This window comes from Dendropsophus ebraccatus, chromosome 1, assembly GCF_027789765.1.
Source record: "Dendropsophus ebraccatus isolate aDenEbr1 chromosome 1, aDenEbr1.pat, whole genome shotgun sequence".
Taxonomy (NCBI): Eukaryota; Metazoa; Chordata; class Amphibia; order Anura; family Hylidae; genus Dendropsophus; species Dendropsophus ebraccatus.
Window position 1 is genome coordinate 133,270,481 of NC_091454.1, and position 16,772 is coordinate 133,287,252.

A 16,772-nucleotide genomic window follows, 5' to 3' on the forward strand; every position below is an offset into this window, starting at 1 on the left:
CCTGCAGAAGGTCTGCTGTTTTATACCATTCCCTCTAATCTGATTTGCACTGTATGGGGGTGCTGGGCCATTCGCTCTTTTCTTCTTTAAGAAAAGCAGCAAAGTTGTGATCAGGGACACAGCTCTGGCTTTACAAAGTAACACTTTCCTACAAGCTGGCTATGGCTTCTCCCATGAGTTGATGTGTGAAAAACTAAAAACAATGAATTTCTATTGTAGCAATAGCGTAGTGCTAAAGGAACATCTGCCAACAGCCATTCAGTCATAAAGAGACGCATTGTCTTCCTGAAGTGTGATTTTCCAATACTTTTAACCTTCTCTCCTTGGTGAGGGCAAAACTTTACCTTACCCTGAAATGTTATTCCTTATCTCTTACAGGAACACTGACAGCTGTCAAGGTTATACTGCAAAGAAGAACCAAAGTCATATTTACTACCACAATGAAACTTTTTGTTGCCAAAGGGGCTAGTAATTGTGAAAGATAATAAATCCAAAAGTCCAGTATAAATGCTATTTGCGATTATTTCTATACTTCTATATGTCTATACTAAGCCTCATTGACCGGTATGTGGTAGTGCACTATTGAGAGAGCTCATAGACACTAGTCCTAGCTACTTGATCAATAGAGTGAGCCAGAAAAATCAAGGTCGTATTCTTTAATTACAATTACTATTAAAACAGAAGTGGGTGAGCTACGATGATATCCCCTTCCAAGAACTGCCTTGACCGAGCGGGACACTTCAGTAGCCTGTGTAAAAACAGAGAGCCGCACCTGCAAAAGGTGATCCCTTTTGCTCCCTATAGTCACCATGCTACCACAATTAACCAATGATACTCACAGATCAGTCAGTAGTTCCAAGGGCAAAGGAGGAAGAGCATCAAGAAAAGGATATCAATCACAAAGCAAAACTATAGACCCCATTCAGATTGTGACAAAGCAAATATACTAAATAACCGAATGTTTAATAATCACAAAACGTAAAAAAAATATATTTGCATATACAGTTATGCATGTACAACATTAGCAAATATCAATATTGTTGTTATAGTAACTGTGGAAGCAAAAACAATGCAGCTTTTTTTACTGTGATTTTGCACAAATTAGGGTATTATAACATTATCTATGCAGTACTATGAACACCATGCTTGTGCTGCCATAGTTACAGTAGGGTAGGGGGGGGGGGGACTCAGGCTTGGTGATCAGCCCGGGGCCTATGGTAAAATTAATCTGCCCCTGCTGGAGTCCCCTGAAAAATATTTCCCCGTCATTAGCACAATCTGACAAATAGTACATGCTTCCAGAGCTTAGCTTTAGTTACCACTGTGCTCTGCTACTCTGTATAACTCTCACCTGAGCTCTTTTTAAAAAAAGCAGTGAAAACATTTGTAACCTTAAAAGTTGAAGTGTTTTCTACATGTACTGTATAAAGGCAATCATGACAACCCCTTATTTCATACGAGTAGTGTTACATTATGATGCTGTTTCCTTCCAGGAGGCCTAAGTCCTGACCATTCTAACCATCTAAATGGCTGATTACTACATGTAATAACAGTATTTGCTCTGCAAACTGTGGTCCAGTAAAATACAGTAGAGTGCTACTAACTTTTGAGCAGCCTTGTAGAACGTTACAGTTTTTTAACCCCCAACATATTCCTTAGGGTAGCTTCACACGTAACAGATTTACAGCGGATTTCGAGTTTGCAGTGAAATCCACTGCAAATCCTTGTACTGTGAACTTCAATGGGGTTACATACCCGCAGTGGAATTTTCATTCCGCTATATGTAACGCCAGCCCCTTTAACCCCCTTGCTGCTCATGCCGCGGCTGCATCTGAGGCTTCCGACTCCTGTTGGTCTGCTCAGCCAATCAGTGCACAGCCCTGCTTTAGTTACTGATTGGCTGAGTGGGACTGAATGAAAATTCTGCTGCGGGTATGTAACCCTATTGAAGTTCACAGTACAAGGATTTGCAGAGGATTTTGCTGCAAACTCGCAGTGTGAAATCCACTGCGAATCCCGTACGTGTGAAGCTACCCTTACACTAACAGATACAACATACTCATTATCTACTGCTTATATAGCGCTACATAGGATTAGATATTGTAACATATCTGGTGACACTGTGTTAGTTTAGTTTCCTGCTGTGCAAATTATTATTCTGTTTTTGTCAGTAGTAACATTAAGAAGCATTTTTTTTTTTAAACTAAGACTCTCCTTTGTCACCATCCTGTCAATAATATAAAAAGCCATTCATTTCAATGCAGCAGCATAAGTAGCATATAGCTCATTAGAAAAATAGTAAAGCTGATAAAGAGTAAAATAAATGCGAGTATGATGCAGATGAGAAAGTCAACAGTAAGCCAAGGATAAACAGATCAATGGATAAGAAGACACAGCAAGCTCTGGGACACAGACGTTTTATCTCTGTCTTTGTGCTATTCCAACTCGCTGATAAGTACGAAGTTTAATCAAATATGCTAATGATAGTCTATTGGGAAGATATAGAGTCTGTTTGGTGCACGTCTGAGGTAGGAAAATATACTATGTTTTCAAAGCTCGTTATTCACTTTGTATAATTTCTCATTTACAATACATACAGCAGATCTCATTGCATCCTCCCTATAACAATGCTCCCATCTGAGATCTCTCTTAACCTGAGCATGATCTGCACCAGGAATATGGGGAGATTATATAGCATAGTGTCCAAGCAACTAAAGGGTCCTCATTTCTCTTGCCCATCATATGGGGCTTTGGAATGTAAAACTAGAATCCTGTAAAGGGACTTGTGTAACGCCGCAGGGAATACACACATAAAACATCATCTCCACACTGTGATTCCTTGAAATAAAAACTATGAGCATTACTGAAGTGTTCTGATTAGAGCAAGATAGCTAAACTGGATCACCATGAAAGTTGGATATGCGGAAAAACATTGAATTGACTGTACAACATGAAAGACATTGTTACCATGGATCTGACTCTTGAATGTTACTTTGGCCTGTTTACTCTTGGAAGGGTTATTGATTTTGTGGAAGAAAAATAAGAAAAACTGAGAACAGAGGGTAGTTTAGAGGGTAGTATAATATAATGATACATTACTCAAGACCTACTTTCATACAAATGACCAAATACAGTAGCTTGCATACTGAAGCAGCTGACAGCACCTAGGGTAAATACACACTTGTTGCATATACTGCAGGTTTTCCAGAAATTAGCAATGGATAACAAGTGATATGTGTCCCACAATCCAGCAATCGTTTGTGTCATGTGGCATGTGATTGAGAGATCGCCACTTGTTATTGTGGCACTTTCGGCCAATATAAAAAGGTATTAAAACAGATACCTGTCTAGTATACATCTGGTGTAATGTGTAGAGATGAGCGAACCTGGAGCATGCTCGAGTCGATCCGAACCCGAACTTTCGGCATTTGATTAGCAGGGGCTGCTGAAGTTGGATAAAGCCCTAAGGCTATGTGGAAAACATGGATATAGTCATTAGCTGTATCCATGTTTTCCAGACAACCTTAGAGCTTTATCCAAGTTCTGCAGCCCCCGCTAATCAAATAACGAACGTTCGGGTTCGGATCGAACCCGAACCCAGTTCGCTCATCTCTAGTAATGTGGGATCAATGAATGTACAATGTCATATCCTGCTGTCATTTCATGGTTGGATTTATCTTTTCTAAGACCACAGGTGACATGAAAATGAACTATAATGCATTTTAAGTTATAATGACACAACCACATTCTGGCAAGTATTCAACAACATGCTGGCTGGAATCTGCACATATACTATTTCTAAGAGACTGCATTCAATTATATTACGGAACAATTATAGAAACCTGCACACTGTGGGCAGCTGTAGAACCAGTACACCCTGCAGTTTTTCATAAGCAGCCATTATTAATGTGAAAATCTGATTGTACATTTTAATATGCCTATATTATGTCTCGAAAACACATAATGAAGTCACTTCCAATGTATCTATGGTCTCTATCACAAGCTCATGAATTGCATTCTATGCCCCTTTCATCTATCTATAGAAAGAGTTCTGTGAACGATAGCTAGAATACTATAGCACTTCCATTACCCACCCCCAGCTTTTTCTACAGGAGTGACAGTGTGTAAAAAATGAGCTCATGAAAATGCTCTAATTTGTCAGAACAAGATTGTAGGTTGCAGCTAATTGCAGAGACACACAGTGATCCCTGCCTATTGAAGTGCACCGCTTGATTCCTGAATATATAGAGACTTAGGAATCCTACACCTTTCACAGCTCCCATGGGGCACCTTGTGGATGACAGCTCCATGAAAGTTGTTAGCAGGAGACTTCTTAGTTTCCTCCCAGCATGCCTGCTTATAAAACTCTTTATGGTTAGACTAATGGTGTTGCAGAGCAACCATGTAGTGTATTGTTGGAAACCACACATCCTTCTGTGTATACATTTTTACTTATGGTAATTTTTTACCATATACATGGGCATCCATGTTAATAAAAATGTATTTTGTGACCTACATGTGGATAATAACAAAGTTCAGCTGGGGGCGATGATCAAGAACAAATGAGTGCACAATGGAGTGTGAGCAGAAAGCATGGGCAACCTTAGCTGTGTGTTACCAATGTGGTCACACAGGGCACTGGTTGCCAGACTGTTGAAGGGGCTATAACAGGTGTGTGCAACTTAAGGGCTACTTACCCATCTGCAATATCTCTAACTGCACTGCAGGCCACAGCCAACATTCAACAGCACTGCCAATGCCTTGACTTCATATAGTCAGAGCATGGACATCATCCCACCCTGCTGTATGAATCAACCTCAAGTCACCTTCATTTGGTTTCACTTAGCATAGTTGTTCAGCAGGGAAGAGGTCATTTGTATGTTTTATTTTATTTAGGGGGTCCTAATTAGATTATGAGGGTAAAGAGGGGGGTCACAATTTTACTGAGTGGTTTAGTGGGGCCTAATTAAACTGAGAGGGCACAGATAGGAAGCTATCTATATTGTTGGGGGCACAAGGGGCCTAACTATATTTAGAGGGCACAGAGGGGAGCCTATTATGTGGGGGATTCTTACTAGGGGTCCTAAAAAAATGGTGTAAGGCACAAAAGTGGGCTCAGTATATTATTGGGACAGAGAAAGGGTCTTATCACTGTTTAGGGGCTAGGTAACTATACCCATTTAGGGCACTATAGTGGGGAGTTGGTAGAAAATTGTCTTACATGTATATTGTGTGTCAGGTATATACACACACATGTCCTGGGGAAACTAAGCAAAACACAAAAACAAAAGTAGAAAATTTTACATTTTACAATGGGGTGGTGGAACTAAGGGGCAATTTTGCTAAGGTCACCCTGAAGCCTCAGGTTGGCAGTAGCAGAACACAAAATATAGGGAGAGAGGGAAAATTAAACAGATGCAGAAAGTGAATGAGAGAGATATTTACATTTAACCATTTTATCATAGTGGTAGGGTAATATACAGATGACATCCAAAATAGGAAACATTACAGATTTCCTTGCTATTTATTTCTCTTTCATGAACACTGTTCTATTGTACATGTTTTGAATAAAAGGAACAATAAGATTTCAAGGTTTGCAGCTCATGAGTTGGTATAAACATGTCCACCCGGCTCCTATATATAAAGCTCTATGTACATTGATTATTCAGATCTGTTTACTTGGCTTTTCTATGGTGTGAATAAATTACAAAATTATGGAATATTCATTTCTCATTAAAATGACTATAGGGCACCTCTAACAATATGAGAGAAGACGATGAAACAAGGAACTGTATTTATCATTGTATTTAGCTTTTTAGGTGGACCTAACCTTTAAATTCAGTGTTTTCTATGTAGTTGCAGGATTACAATTTTGCATAATTTTAGATTTAGCTAACATTGCGTTTCCTTTTTCATAACTGCTGAAATCAATGTTACATGTACCTTGTTTGATTACAATAAAAGTGACAGAAATGAAAAGAAACATGAATCAATCCATTCCCAAAAATCTAGCCTTCACTTCTTCAAATGAAGTTCAAATCAAGTGACAGCATAACCAGCCACTCTTTAGATTTTTGATGTAACACCTTAGATGGTACATCTGAAGAAGAAAAAAATAACTAGAATATTCAAAAATAATTTACGCCTGGATTCAAAACAACTTAAAAGGTGTAAATTGGCAAGAGGGTGGTCATTGATTGTCAGATATCTCATGAATATAAATCACACTTCATGAATATGAATCAAGCAGATGATGACTAAATAATCCTATTTTATTCTGCCTAAGACTAACCAGTTGTACATGTAGCAAACTTTTTGGCATATTGGCCAAATTATTGATAGTCAAGTTGATAGCAAAGTCATGATGTGTAACTGCATAGCCACGTACTTCTTTTGATAAAATTAGAACACCTTATGGGTATGTTCCCACTCTGTAAAAATGACGGACGTCTTTCTGGATGGCCATCATTTTAGTGCCAGATGATGGCCATCTATTGGTAATGACAACTGCCAATAATGTTCATGATCATTATTTGCGCCCGTCATTATGAAAAGATGGCTGTCATTTTGAAGTCCGTACGGAAATAAGTCCGTGGATTCCCATAGTGGGAACATAGCCTATATGTGCCATGTGTTTGTTATAGACAAAGTAATACAAAAGTCTTAACATATTTTGAAATACTTGTGGTAGCTTACTGTTATTTTTATGGTAAAAGTTGTTCCCGTTTCACCCAAGGACACATTTTGCTGCCTTCTGTAGTTTGTCCTTTGAATTCTAACAAAAGGAGTTGATTAAGCTTGGGACAATCAACTGTAGTTTGTACAGCCACATATAATAATGTGGACTCCAGCCAAGCCTGTGAACATTATAGCAGTTTCCTAAGAACAAGGATTTATCAGCTATAAGTGTATTAAGATTTCAATCATAAATTTAACACTGAACAAAATGGTTCAATCGTCTCTTATAAGCTATTTTTTCTCAGACTTTGTTGCTACTGAAGAAGACAGACCTCTTCCACCCTACTTGTTACCAACATGGCTATCAACTCACATGTCTATGTAGACATAGGGGGACATTTATGGGCATATTCACCCCTTCTCCCTGGTGTACGCCTGCCATATGCCCCACCATAGAGTTGACAGTGGGTATTTCATAATTTGCTTTATATCACTATAATCTGAGATTCATAATTCTTTTCCAGTGATGGACTTTAATTTGGGGTAACTGACATTTTGATTACTTTATATTAATTGTATAGTGAGACAAGATGATCAAACACCATTCTGGCCTTGAGAATATTTATTATGCATTTCTGTTGTCGGATATATAATGTAATATTATAATAGTTCAGACATGGCGATTGTAGGCCTGGGGGTCTTTACTAGGCTCTTGGCTGTCATGTCAATTTTTTGGCAACCTGTAATGTGGGTGGGTTGATTAATGTCATGGGGATTGAATGGGGTGTTTAGCGTGGTTCCATTGTGTAAAAACATTTGAAGCTACAATTATTATTGACTGTAGCATCTACGTGGTTAATCGTCTTCTAGAATATCTGGCACTTACTGTGTATGTCTTAGTCCCTGAGCCTGTTCAAGAATGGGTTACTGTTGCAGTGTCTTGGGAGAAGGGTTGTCTTGTATATGCTTTAATATCCCCGGGGAACTCCAGCTGAGGCTTCCTTATTTCCATAAGCTGCACATACTGCATTTTATATTTATGCCTTTGGGCCTGTGCATTTACAAAGTTAAGTATAAAAAGGTGCATGCATCTTGCTGGTTATATATTGGACATTTTGGATTTGTAACTACTTCCCGTACAAAAACCCTTGTGGTTGCTGCCGAGATATGATTCACTTTTACAAAGTCAATTAACCTTTATACTGTGATTTTGAACAGCCTACTTGTAACATTCCCCATGCGTCAGCATCTCTTATCACATATGACAAGAGGTCTATTATCCTGAAATCATCTACCTTCAAATGCTAATGTATTTTCTCTTAAGTACCAAAACTTTTATTATGTATGTTTTTCATAATGGGTCCAATATGAGTCATATCTTAACACTAAGTATCATCATATTCTGAAGACCAGTATGCTACTTTTATGAAGACTTTATAAAGACCAAATAAGTGCTTAAGGGTGCGTTCACACCTACCGGATCTGCAGCGGATTTTCATGCTGCGAGTTTGCAGCGAAATCAGCTGTGGATCCTGTACTGTGAAGCTCAATGGGTCCCATACACGCAGCGAGTCCACTGCCTGCATGGGACCCGGCCCCTTTAACCCCTGCGCCACCGCCGGCCGCCCACAGCTTACAGCCCCGGCCCCCTTAAACCCCCGCACCACCCGCACGCCCGATCGCTGCCCCGCCCCCCCACACACGTCCGATCGCTGCCCTGGCCCCCCCCCCGCACACCTGAACGCAGCCCCGGCCCCGAACATACATCACCTGCTCGTGCCGTGGCTGTGTGATGCTCCCGGCTCCCCTGCACGGCAGCACTGATGCTGATGGGCAGGGAGGGGAGCTGCGGGGTTGCATTCAGGCGTGTGGGGGGGCCGGGGCAGCAATTGGGCGTGCGGGCGGTGCGGGGGTTTAAGGGGGGCGGGGCTGTAAGCTGCGAGCGGCCGGCGGCGCAGGGGTTAAAGGGGCTGGGTCCCATGCAGTGTATGGGACCCACTGAGCTTCACAGTACAGGATCCGCAGCTGATTTTGCTGCAAACTGCAAACAGCATGAAAATCTGCTGCGGATCCGGTAGGTGTGAATGCACACTAAGGCTATGTTCACACTTCGTATATGTCCGGCCGCATATTTTCGCGGCCAGACATATACGTGTTAAACTCCGGCTGGGAATTTACGCAAGTTGCGGCCGGCTACGTACGGACCGTGAACTTACGCCGGTAGTCTACTTACGCTTCCCGAGCGCCCTACGTAGCGATCTGACAGCGGTCTTTTACTTGGAAATCTTCGCCTAGCCCCGGACACCCCACAGAACCTTTTGGATCGGCACAAAAAGCTTGCAAAATTAAGAAATCACCACTACGTACGGGACCGCATGTTACGCTATGGGCTTAAGTTACGGCATTTTCGTCCTCAAACAATGGTCTGGTTAATTTTTTACGGCGCCGCGTACGATCCGGGCGTAAGTTCGTACGTAGTGTGAACTGTGCAGCCGTACATCGTATACTTTCCATTGTACGCAAAATACGTAAGTCTCCGGCCGCTTATTCACGGAACGCGCTACGTCCGGAGACTTAGGTAGTGTGAACATAGCCTAAAGGTGGATATACTTCACACATTATATTATCATTGGCTACCCCCCCACACACACACACAATTTCATTGGGGTGGGCTGCCCATCTAATATGCGTGAAGGCGTCACAACACTTTTTCTCATGGAACATGAGCTGCCATGAATAAGTGTTTTGCCATCCGAATCCATACTTTCCACAACTCTTGACTTACCAGAAATGTTGGTACATGCCCTCATCGTCTCACACTTGGACTACCGACTAATCCACCTCTCCCATAGTTTCTTCCATACTTTGAAACTCACTACCTTGACACATCCAGCTCCCATCTTCAGGAGCAACTTGAAAATCCATCTTATCAGAATAGGCTACAACTTACTGCAACCGTGCTGCCTCCTTACCACACTGTAATCAGTTGTTTCCCTTGCCTACTATCTCTCACCCTTCACCATGTAGACTGTAAGCTCTTACAGGCAGGGTCCTCTCTCCTAATTTACCAGTCTGTCATTTACTTTTTTATGTTGTTTTTTATGTGTACATTATGTACAGTATATTAACCTCTTATATTATGTACAGCACTCTGGAATCAAACAGCTGTGTATGGCCATCTTTAGCCATCTCAGAACCAAAAATGAACTAATGAATCCCTAAACCTACATTCACAATATTTTCCGGTGTATAAGACGACTTTTTAACTCCAAAAAATCTTCTTAGAAGTCGTCTTATACGCCGAGTATGGTCACCCCATATGGTGGGGGAGCTAAGAAATGGCTGCATCCCCACTGTATGGGACGACCACTATAAAAAAAAAAAAATTCTACTCACCTGTGACCTGTTCCCGGCAGCCGGGAATGTAATTGGTTGCCATGCACCACAACAAAATTCTTAATAAGAGAATTTAAAAAAGCTCCCTATTGTGTGCAGAATAATAAACAGTACTGCAATATATATCATATATTACACCTGTTCGTATGAGGCTGTAAATTGGCACAAAGAGGCATCACCGATGTATTTTCCCTTTAGCATCAAATTAAGTGACAACAGTTGAAAGAAAAAACATTGTAGATACAGTAGGAGCTGAGAAAATGCGTTCTTTTCCTCTTATTTGTGAGGCAGAAGAAATACCCATTATGACAGGAAGTAGCTCATTAGACAGCAGGTCCCAGTTTATTACCGTTATGGTTATGACGATTTGTACCAAAAGTAGGTCACAAATAAATCAGAGACATCCAACACTGTGGTGTACAAGAAACCATTTGCACAGACATTTACATGTTATCATTCGGGCAAAGCAAGCAATTTCTTGTTCAAATGCTTCTCTATTGAAATCACATGCTGTTTATATAAAATATGCATAAAGTATCCTCCTCATCCTTGTGACTACTATACTCTAATGCTGGATTAACAAGTAGCTATAATATGCTTTATCACAGTCATGTGCCTGTTATACATACCCTTGCTTATGAAAACTAGGACGTCATGCCACTTATAAATAGTCACAAGGTTATAACATGTTGTTACCAAAAACCATGAGACTCTATATATACAGTGTTCATATATATATATATATATATATATATATATATATATATATTTATTGGGGAATGTTTTATCAAACAGATCCACATTATGTTAAGGGGGTTCCCCAAATAGAATAAAAATGAGACAACTATCATATCATATCATTTGAGGATTAAAAATGCACGGCTGCACTGTCTGGAATACTTACAAGGATTCTTTAGAAATGCCTCACCTGTACAAGTCTGGTCAGCCAATAGCAGACCTTGTTCTAAAAGGGATTTCCATTACTACAATATTGTGCTTGACTGCAGCAGCCCTTTAGGTCAACTCAATAGTGGGGATGGCATAGGGCCCATGCTGTTTGATACATAACACACCCTGCTAGACATGGTACACAATATCTTGCTGCTTTCACTGTCTCTTGGTAGACCAATATTGTACACCAAAAAAACTGGCACAATTTGGTGCATTTTAAGCCATACTCCTTAACTCTAAGTAATGTCATAATGCTCTAAGCAATGCCCCATTACTGTAAGCATGCCCCTTTACTCTAAGCAATGCCCCTTTACTCTAAGCAATGCCCCTTTACTCTAAGCACTGCTCCTTTACTTTAAGCACTGCTCCTTTACTTTAAGCACTGCTCCTTTACTCTAAGCAATGTCCCTTTACCCTAAGCAATGCCCCTTTACTCTAAGCACTGTTCCTTTACTTTAAGCACTGCCCCTTTACTCTAAGCAATGCCTCTTTACGCTAAGCAATGCCCCTTTACCCTAAGCACTGCTCCTTTACTTTAAGCACTGCTCCTTTACTCTAAGCAATGTCCCTTTACCCTAAGCACTGCCCCTTTACTCTAAGCAATGCCTCTTTACGCTAAGCAATGCCCCTTTACTCTAAGTAATGTCCCTTTACCCTAAGCAATGCCCCTTTACTCTAAGCACTGCTCCTTTACTTTAAGCACTGCCCCTTTACTCTAAGCAATTCCTCTTTACTCTAAGTAATGCACCTTTACTTTAAGAAATGCCTCTTTACTCTAAGCAATGCCCCCTTACTCTAAGCAATGCCTCTTTAGTCTAAGCAATGCCTCTTTACTCTAAGCAATGCCCCCTTACTCTAAGCAATGCCTCTTTAGTCTAAGCAATGCCTCTTTACTCTAAGCAATTTCCCTTTACTCTAAGCAATGCTTCTGTAGTCTAAGCAATGCCTCATTACTCTAAGCAATGCCCCTTTACTCTAAGCAATTCCTTTTTACTCTAAGCAATGCCTCTTTACTATAAGCAATGCCCCTTTTTCTCTAAGTAATGCCTCTTCACTCTAAGCAATGCCCCTTTACTCTAAGCAATGCCCCTTTTTCTCTAAGTAATGCCTCTTCACTCTAAGCAATGCCCCTTTACTCTAAGCAATGCCCCTTTACTCTAAGCAATGCCCCTTTTTCTCTAAGTAATGCCTCTTCACTCTAAGCAATGCCCCTTTACTCTAAGCAATGCCTCTTTACTATAAGCGATGCCCTTTTTCTCTAAGCAATGCCTCTTTACTATAAGCGATGCCCTTTTTCTCTAAGTAATGCCTCTTCACTCTAAGCAATGCCCCTTTACTCTAAGCAATGCCTTTTCACTCTAAGCAATGCCTCTTTACTTTAAGCAATAGCTCTTTACTCTAAGTAATTCCCCTTTACCCTAAGCAATGACTCTTTACTCTAAGCACTGACTCTTTACTCTAAGCAATGCTTCTTTACTCTAACCAGTGCCCCTTTACTTTAAGCAATGCCCCTTTACTCTAAGCAATGCCCCTTTACTATAAGTGATGCCGCTTTACTCTAAGTAATGCCCTTTTACTCTAAGTAATGCCCCTTTACTCTAAGCAATGACTCTTTACTATAAGCGATGCCCCTTTACTGTAAGCAATGCCCCTTTACTCTAGGCAATGCCTCTTTACCCTAAGCAATGACTCTTTACTCTAAGCAATGCCTCTTTACTATAAGCAATGCCTCTTTACTCTAGGCAATGCCTCTTTACCCTAAGCACTGACTCTTTACTATAAGCAATGCCTCTTTACTATAAGCAATGCCCCTTTACTCTAAGCAATGACCATTTACTATAAGCAATGCCCCTTTACTCTAAGCAATGACCATTTACTATAAGCGATGTCTCTTTACTCTAAGTAATGCCCCTTTACCCTAAGCAATGACTCTTTACACTAAGCAATGACTCTTTAGTATAAGTGATGCCCCTCTACTCTGAGCAAGGCCTCTTTATTATAAGCAATACCCCTTTACTCTAAGCAATGACCCTTTAAAATGTCTTAAGCAAATAATTATTTGGGTATACTGAATCATAATACTAGCACATTTAACTTAGTAAATCTCCCCCAATGAATCCATGACCGGAAAAGGCATAATAATATGATAATACTAAAATTCAAAAGTAAACTGGACTCTCCTATGGGACCATTGCCCTGTATGATTTCTTGTTCTCGTTAATTTACAATAACAATACATTGTAATGTATCATGCATCTTATAGATCCTGAAAGCAAACAGTAATCCTACCTTTTTGAGCTTGCCACTTTTGGTCCCCACAAATGCAAGTGAATGATTTTTATACACGTAGGCTATAACAGAAGTCATCCTGTCTCGGTCCTCTGTGAAGACAGGATACCCTCGAACCATCTCAGATACTCCCAGTGGGGCATTCATGTCCAGACCACAGAAATCATCAGCAATTGTTATGAGCTGTAAAAAAATAAGAAAATAATACAAGAATAAGTATAATACAAATAATAAATTATAATAAGCATTACAGATGGGAAATTGGCTGAAGTATTTAACATATCTAACTGAACCTGCATTAATTTCTTATTAATATGAATTGTTTTCATATTTTCATGTGTGTTTGTGTGTGTGTGTGTGTGTGTTTGTGTGTGTGTCTGTGTGTTTTTGTGTTATTGTATCTATGGCACATATAGCCAGGTCTATACACCATATGATACCAATTGATGCATATGAAAATGCTTCCTAAAAGCCGTATGGGATGAAAATTTTCTCAACCACAAGAAGCCTCAGAAATCAGTATAGTATGATAATGTTATCCAACATACTGTATCTATGCAGAGATGTCATCACTGCTCAACTTTGCTTGTGTCAATGGTTGTTTGACCTCCAATGAAACGGAATGACAGTAAGTAGTACGTAGTGTTGAATCTCTCACAGGACAGATTGTCAATTTATAAGATGAATGGCGTGTTAAGATGTGTTCAATACTATGACAGAAATGGGACATCACATACCAAAGCAAGAGTGTAAAACAGAGGCAACACAACCAGCTACAGTTGTTTCATTGACCCCACTGGCTGCCATGGAACCCCACCAGCATATAGTGGGGCACTGAAGGGTTTTCTACTGTCAAACTTCATAGGTGCACTGTCTATTGATCCCAGAATCTCAGAGCACAAACAGACAGAATTAAATTTTCTACTATATATTACAGCTCCAGTGCCCATGCCATCCACTGCATGTACTAATAAATCTATTGGCAGTAATGGCACAGTGATTTTGATGCACAGTGATTTTGGTACATTGGCCTGAAAAGAATTAAAGTATGCCTCTTTAGGAAACATCTTATTTAAAACTTGTCAGAATAAGTTGGTTTGCAGGAATACGAAAAGTTGCAGTAAGCAAAAGCTGACAATTTACTTAAAGGTTTCAAATAATGAAAAATCTGCTTACAAATGTTGCAATGGAAAATCCTAAAATATTCCCACTGTAAATGAGGTGTGTCTCTTAAATTTGACAATTGTCAATGTCCTTGTGCTATTCCAAGAGGCACAATGAAGAGTTTTAAGACATACTGTAGATGCCCCAGAATTATTTCATGGAGAATTTAAATGTTTACAGACAGACATGTTAGGAAGGATGACAGGTCATTACTGAGCCATGAAAACCTATGAACAAAATATATTTATGGAGCTGTATGTGTTTATACGGAAACTACAAACCACTCCCAAGCATATTGAATAGATTACGGCTTTTAAAGTCTGGATTTGTTCAGAGAAGGAGTCAGAATTGAAGTATGTTTTGTCTTTCGGGATTCTGCTGTCATTTGATTTCAGGAAATAAATAAATCAAAAGGCTGGTGGAAAGCTTGTGGGATGGCAATCTTCGAGGGCAGAATACTAACAATACTGTCTTGGGATGTACAACCTGCGATATTAATGCTGTTCCGTGAGAAAGCCGGGTTGATATGTAGCTTTCTCTTCTATCTAAAGTACCTTTGATACATATGTTTTGTATGGTTTTCAGAGGCAACCCATCTATCAGCAGATGTTCAGAAGAATAAAAAGGCAGAGATTAGACTGAACATAGAAGGTTAGCCCAAATCAATGAGTAACAGAAAAGATAAAATATAGATACCTAAAACTTTAGCATTCTAACATAGTCATTGGGTGACTGCCTTCACAGCATGTGTTTTGCTTTACTTCTTACTATCTTTTATTGTATAAAATTCCAGTGAAAACCCAGTATGAAATAGCTGAAAATATTCCAGTGGTTTAGTGTAGTACCTTGTAAAAACTGTCACATACATCTGAATCAGAAATGTGACTTGCTGCTTTAGTGAAATTCTAGTGCTGTATTCTCATTACTTTGACATTCTGGAAAACAGATTGGTACAACGACTGAAAAAGTTCGAAGTTGTAGGGGCAATGAACCTCTGGTGCTTGAATCTGGCCCTAGGGACTTCCACACCAAGAATATTGCCTTGACTTTATGAATAACAATTGTGTTCCTCTCAGCTTTTAGTCTTATGCACACTTTCTTAAGCATCCTTCCAAATGGATGTTGACATCATTTTCATGAGCGGTGTCTTTTATGGTTGTTGATGTGGACAGCATAGGCAGACTGGCATACAAATCAATGGATACCTCTGTCCCAGTATTTCCCTAAGGACTCTCTCTGGTTTCCTAGTTTTGCAGTAAACTGAGAAAAACAACTCATTTTGTCTATCTATCTATCTATCTATCTATCTATCTATCTATCTATCTATCTATCTATCTAGTTACTGTATAATATATGTGCTATACCACTAAACCAAAAGGGGAAAGCCTAAAATTTTAAAGAAATTAGTGACCATTAACCATATGTTTTTGGAGATTCTCAAATTGAAAATTAGACAGCTATTTAATGGTGGACATTTTCCCAAGGAAAAGCTATCAATATACTGTATAAGTCCCAGAAGAAACCACCTTTAACAGAACATTTCATTCAATAGTTAGGTATATGTTAGCAATCTATGTTAAAGTAGTAAAAGCACAGTTTTTTATAAGAAGGGAAAACAGATAAGTTATACATTCAAATGAATGCTTCCAAGCCCATTCGCTGGCCTTAAAGGGGTACTCCTATCTCAACTAATGTAGTTAATTTCCTAGAGCTTTTCAAGTTGTATATTTTTGCAAATACAGTGGTATCTTGGTTTAAGAGTAACTTGGTTTACAAGCGTTTTGCAAGAAGAGCTCACAGTTTTTCAAAATTGTAACTTGGTTTAAGTGCATTGCTTTGGTTTAAGAGCTCCCTGTACTGGGTGGGAGGGGGAGCGGCATGGTCTGCATAGCTGGGTCTACAGCTCTGTACCCTGACCCAGGAAGTCTCCCTCACCTTTCAAATCATGGCAGATATACTTCCTTCTTACTTCATGCTCCCTGCAGTCTCTTGTGTTTTCCATCCTCTCCATTTCTGTATTAATGTGCCTGCACCTACACTCAGCTATAGACACTGCTGCTATAATGTGCCTGCACTTACACTCAGCCATTCCCACTGCTGTATAGAAAAGTTTCTGTCACTGTCCTTTTGCACAGCTCTGTGATTCTCTCTTCCTGATTGGTCATGGTGAACCCGTCATGATGTCCACACAGTCCTTTGACAGCACTCTCCATACAGTCCTCTGATTGCAGCCCTGTTTCTCTATTCTAGCCTGTTGTACTATGCTACTGCATTATTAAGATCTGCAGTTCCAT

General features: G+C 39.8%; 1 protein-coding gene across 2 annotated transcripts in view; it reads right to left on the bottom strand.

Moving 5' to 3' along the window:
- Positions 1-16,772, bottom strand: part of PLXNA4 (plexin A4) — a 614,893-nt gene that overhangs the window by 489,769 nt on the left and 108,352 nt on the right. Inside the window, exons 3-4 of one of the 2 annotated variants that reach the window (XM_069979095.1) lie at positions 13,315-13,497; positions 317-404 (exon numbers count right to left, since the gene is read on the bottom strand). In XM_069979095.1, the coding sequence (XP_069835196.1) occupies positions 366-404; positions 13,315-13,497 (222 nt within the window). In that variant the 3' untranslated portion in view covers positions 317-365. Of the gene's footprint in view, positions 1-316; positions 405-13,314; positions 13,498-16,772 lie in introns of those variants that run through there. The other variant, XM_069979087.1, reaches the window with a different exon arrangement.